Source organism: Crocodylus porosus, unplaced genomic scaffold, assembly GCF_001723895.1.
Source record: "Crocodylus porosus isolate Cpor-Errol unplaced genomic scaffold, CroPor_comp1, whole genome shotgun sequence".
Taxonomy (NCBI): Eukaryota; Metazoa; Chordata; order Crocodylia; family Crocodylidae; genus Crocodylus; species Crocodylus porosus.
The window spans coordinates 28,605,587-28,610,238 of NW_017728949.1; the positions used below are offsets into that span (position 1 = coordinate 28,605,587).

At 38.2% G+C, this 4,652-nt stretch overlaps 1 protein-coding gene across 1 annotated transcript in view; it reads left to right on the forward strand.

Annotated features, from left to right (window-relative positions):
- STAT1 (signal transducer and activator of transcription 1) overlaps positions 1 to 4,652 on the forward strand; it is a 37,985-nt gene that overhangs the window by 1,943 nt on the left and 31,390 nt on the right. Inside the window, exons 2-3 of the mRNA XM_019554368.1 lie at positions 2,035 to 2,163; positions 3,527 to 3,671. Of these exons, the coding sequence (XP_019409913.1) occupies positions 2,036 to 2,163; positions 3,527 to 3,671 (273 nt within the window). The 5' untranslated portion in view covers position 2,035. The remainder of the gene's footprint in view (positions 1 to 2,034; positions 2,164 to 3,526; positions 3,672 to 4,652) is intronic.

A 4,652-nucleotide genomic window follows, 5' to 3' on the forward strand; every position in this document is an offset into this window, starting at 1 on the left:
AGATATATAGATAGATAGATATCTGTCTATCTATGTATCTATCTATCGAGAGAGAGAGAGAGATTATATATATATATCTATCTATATATCTATTATATAGATATATAGATATAGATATAGAGATATAGCTAGATATATATCTATATCTCCAGGCATAATCATCAGGATTTTCCATGTCTCATTATCATGCAATTTAGTTCTGAACAAAGAGATTGAAGCTGAACAGCCATATACAAGTATCTTGAAGAATTTGCACAAAACTACCTTATTGTTTTTAACTGCTAGAAGTAATGTGATTAATAGATAATCACTTTGTAGATAATTGAGACAGAAGACATGAACTAAATGGCCAACAATCAAGGAAATAAAACCAACAAATTGACATCTGTCACAAAATATGAATGACTGAATTAATACCACAGAAATAAAGCAAAGTGCTTATTCAGTGTCAGGAATGACTGTATGTGTCACAGTGGCAATTAAGTTCAGTTCTCAGAATAGCAGCAGGCTCTGGCACATCCAGTGTGTGCTACTTGATTTTCTCCTGTAATAGTGACCACAGCTTTTCTGCACCAGCTTTACAGGCTATCCAGAATATAGAGCCACAAATCCCTGCATCTACAAACCTTTCCTTGAGTCAGGGCAAAAATTTTAGTCCTAGCACATTGAAGTTTCCCCCTGATCTCAGGGTCCCATCATACTACAAGGCTTATGCTGTGGAGGAGGTCTTGTGCTGAAGATGCGACTCTGCAAGGTTTTGGGAGCAGGAGCCAGAAAGGATTTGATACCCAGGGTATTTGCTTTACTAGTGGATGTAAGTATCTGAGTTGCTGTCTGGGAAGAAGATTTTAGAACTCATTTTTAAAACTCAGAGAATTAATTTTGGCAGCTTTTAACATTCTGATACACGAAGCAATCAGAATGTCATAGCATTGTGCTAGTCCTGTGAAACTGTAAATAAACTAATGGTAACCCTGAAGGAGAACTGTTGTAATGAAGCAGGCTCATTTAATCCTTCTAGCAATATACAGATACAAATAGTAAGCAAACACCATCAAATTAAAATACGGGCTTTTAGTTATTTAAACGCAAAGTGTGATTTAAAAAAAAATGTAATCAATGGGTCATTTTTCAAAAGCAGTAGTTCACTTGCTCAGGTGCCTACGTGGATATAAGCAGGGGGATAGGTTGTAGCCGTGTTGATCTAAGGACATGGGCAGACAAGGTTCTTTGGGTAAATCTGCTATCTTTTATTAGACCGGGTCATAAAATGGTTGCAAAAATTCTTCTTGGCAAGCTTTTGGGTATAAATACTTCCTCAGCCTGATGAAGGGTATCTGCAGTTGGTGTGCGCTCAGATGTTTCCTCAGCCTGACGAAGGGTATACCCAAAAGCTTGCCAAGAAGAATTTTTGCAACTATTTGACCTGGTCTAATAAAAGATATCAGATTTACCCAAAGAGCCCTGTTTGCCTAAGTGGATATAAAAGCTTCTAAGTGACTAGTAAGGTCAGAACAGGCATTGTGATTATGGCCTTTGTTATACAAAGAGTCAGACAGAAATTCAAAGAGATTCTTGTGTCTAACCCATAGTTCCTAGGTGAGGTAGAGCTCCTATTTTAGAAAGCATCTAATCTTGACATAAAGGTTTGAAGTTAGAAACAATCCACTATATCCTTAAGTAACTTGTTCCAGTGATGTGAAATGCACACAGAATTAGGGGGTGAGAGATGGGGAAGAAGAGCTTTGTCTTCTCTTTGTCAATTTCTAAAGACAATTTTAAATGTTAATTCAAGTAAAAATTTTCCTTAGAATTATGACTTTGTTTTGAATCTTTATTAAGCTCTATTAAAATTAGAGCTAGTTGGGAAATGATATTCCACACACATGAATATACCCCTTAAAATAAGAATTTAAAAAACCCACTCTCAACCAAAGCTTCAATTTAGGGTAGATTTCCACCACTTCTGATGATATCTTGTACAGCAAAGTTGGTTGCAATTTTAATTAATTTCTATCCATCTTGACTTTGCAGGATGACACAGTGGTATCAGTTGCAGCAACTCGATTCCAAATTCTTGGAACAAGTACACCAGCTGTACGATGACAGCTTTCCTATGGAAATCAGACAGTATCTGGCACAATGGCTGGAAAACCAAGACTGGTGAGAGTAAAGTACTGTGATAGAAATTTACCGTTAAACTAATTGACCAGTGTACCTTTGTAATGGTAGAGCAAGCAGCTGTGCAGGACAGGATAATACTAGGGAAGCAAGCTGCTAGATAAACCTTTGTTTGAGTAACCAGTGGCTAGTAGGAACAGACATTTAGTAGTTCTCTATGTGGCTGATAGTCACTATTCTCCATTAGGTGTACACATCTGGGTCATGTTTTGGTTTCTTCACCAGGAAGAGCCTGTCAGTCCTCTTAATGGAGAAGAATCAAACAAGTTCTTCCACTAGTAAACTTTGAAGAATAGATAATCTATAGGGAGGCAGTGTTGCAAGAGTTATCCAAGTAAAAGAAAGAAATACAATATTACTTCATTAGAGATGAGAATGAAGGATTAAGCAATTTAGAGAGAGAATGAAATCGGGTGAAATACAGGCAGTCCTCGGACTTATGACACAACTGGTTCCTGAAAACGACGTCTTAAGTCGAAATGTTACAACTCGGAACCAATTTTCCCTAGGAAACAGTATTATAAATGGGGGATTGGTTGCTGAACCAAGGCCCAATACCCTATTTACACCAAAAATAACAGAATTTTGTACTCGATCAATTATAGATGAGTAATATAGCTACATCAATACGATTATATTGTAAATAGCAATCATATTGATTTGGAAGGACTTCTTCGAGGTAACTTTCCTGGACTTTTTGAAGGGCTCTTGGCTGGAGTCTTCTCAGGAGTTTAGGCTGAGGTTTGCTTTCTTAAAGGAAACATCCAAGGAAGTTTGGACAGATGTTCTCCAGGGGGGATGGGCAACCCAGCAAGTTTGTTTGCTGGCATGGCCTGGCGTCAGATCAAGCATTGTAAGATCAAAACTGATATCAGAAATTTGAAACAGGGTGTCAATTTATAAATATTGTAAGTGAAAAACGTTGCAACTTGAAATGTTACAAGTTGAGGACTGCCTGTATAGATAATTCTTGAGGAGGAGGGTGGGGAGAGGGGGAAAGTAAAAGGCCCACCCCAGGTCTAGTAGCTCATAGGAGCTGCGTGGTTAAGGCATACTAGTTCTGTAGCTAGTCACAGGCAAGAGTGATATGGCTGCTTTCGCATCCAGCCACCTTTGACTTCCCCTGGCCTGAATGACCAGGTACCCATTTATAGCTAGGTCAATAATTCTGCAAAAATCCAGAGATCAAGGCTCAGATTCCTCCTGGTGGTTAAGTGCTCTGCCTCCTTCATGCTCTCAAAAATAAGACCCCAGAGCCTTAAAAAAGTATTTCCTTCTAAATATATTAAATAACTGCTTAATTGTGCACTTAACCAATATTACAATTTGTTTTTAAATATTGTAGGGAGCATGCAGCCAACAATGTTTCATTTGCTACAGTGCTGTTCCACGATCTCCTGTCACAGCTAGATGATCAGTTCAGTCGTTTTCTGATAGAGAACAACTTTTTGCTGCAACACAACATAAGGAAAAGCAAACGTAATCTTCAGGTATATCTGATGTATACTTATCTACTGGTTTATGTATTCACAGAGGCAGATGTCAGGACCATAGGGAGGGGGAAAAAAACCCACCACATTACATTAAATAAACAATTCTTCAAACTTAAGAAAAAAAAGTTACACTTTGCTTGAATTTTTTCCTTTAGCTTGCCAATGTTCTAAGTAACTCTTGAGAAAACCATAACACTTTAATTATATTTTACTAGATCTATTGTGTCAGCAATTTGTTTAAGTTCAGTTTCATGTTTTTATTAGTTTTTCCTGTGGGTTTTCAATAAAGCAATGAAGGAAAGAAAAAAAAATTGTTTTCTGATGCGATTTTGCAGCAGTAAAACGTAGCAGGACACGAGGCTAGACAACTTAATTTTAACTAATTTTTGATCAATATAAACATTCCCGTGGTCCCATTAATAAATTGATTCAATCTGCACTTTAGAAGGTGGTTATAGACTTCACATAAAACAATACTGTATAACTTGGATACAAAATAAATATACTTTTTAGGCACTTGAAAGGGGGAGCAGTGTCCTGGGAGTGCTCAACAGTTGTTACAACTGTTACCTGTAATAGTACAAAGGCAGATCTGGCCCTGGATAAAAGCAGGGTTAAAGTTAGAGTGGTTTTGCTACATTTGTATGGCTACAGAAACATGCAGACATAACAGTTGTAGCATTACAACCTGCAGTGCTGTTGATTTGACCTGTAGCATTGATCTTCAACCAGGGTGCTGTGACACTCTGGGATGCCTTGAGATCCTTTCAGGGGTCCCCCAAGGCTTTGTCCTTGCACCCATATTGTTCAACATCTTCATTAATGATGTGGGCATTGGAGTCACAAGTGGACTGGCCAAATTCTCTGATGACACCAAACTTTGGGGCAAAGCATCCATACCAGAAGACAGGCGGGTGATCCAGGCTGACCTGGACAGGCTCAGCAAATGGGCGGATGAGAACCTGATGGTGTTTAACA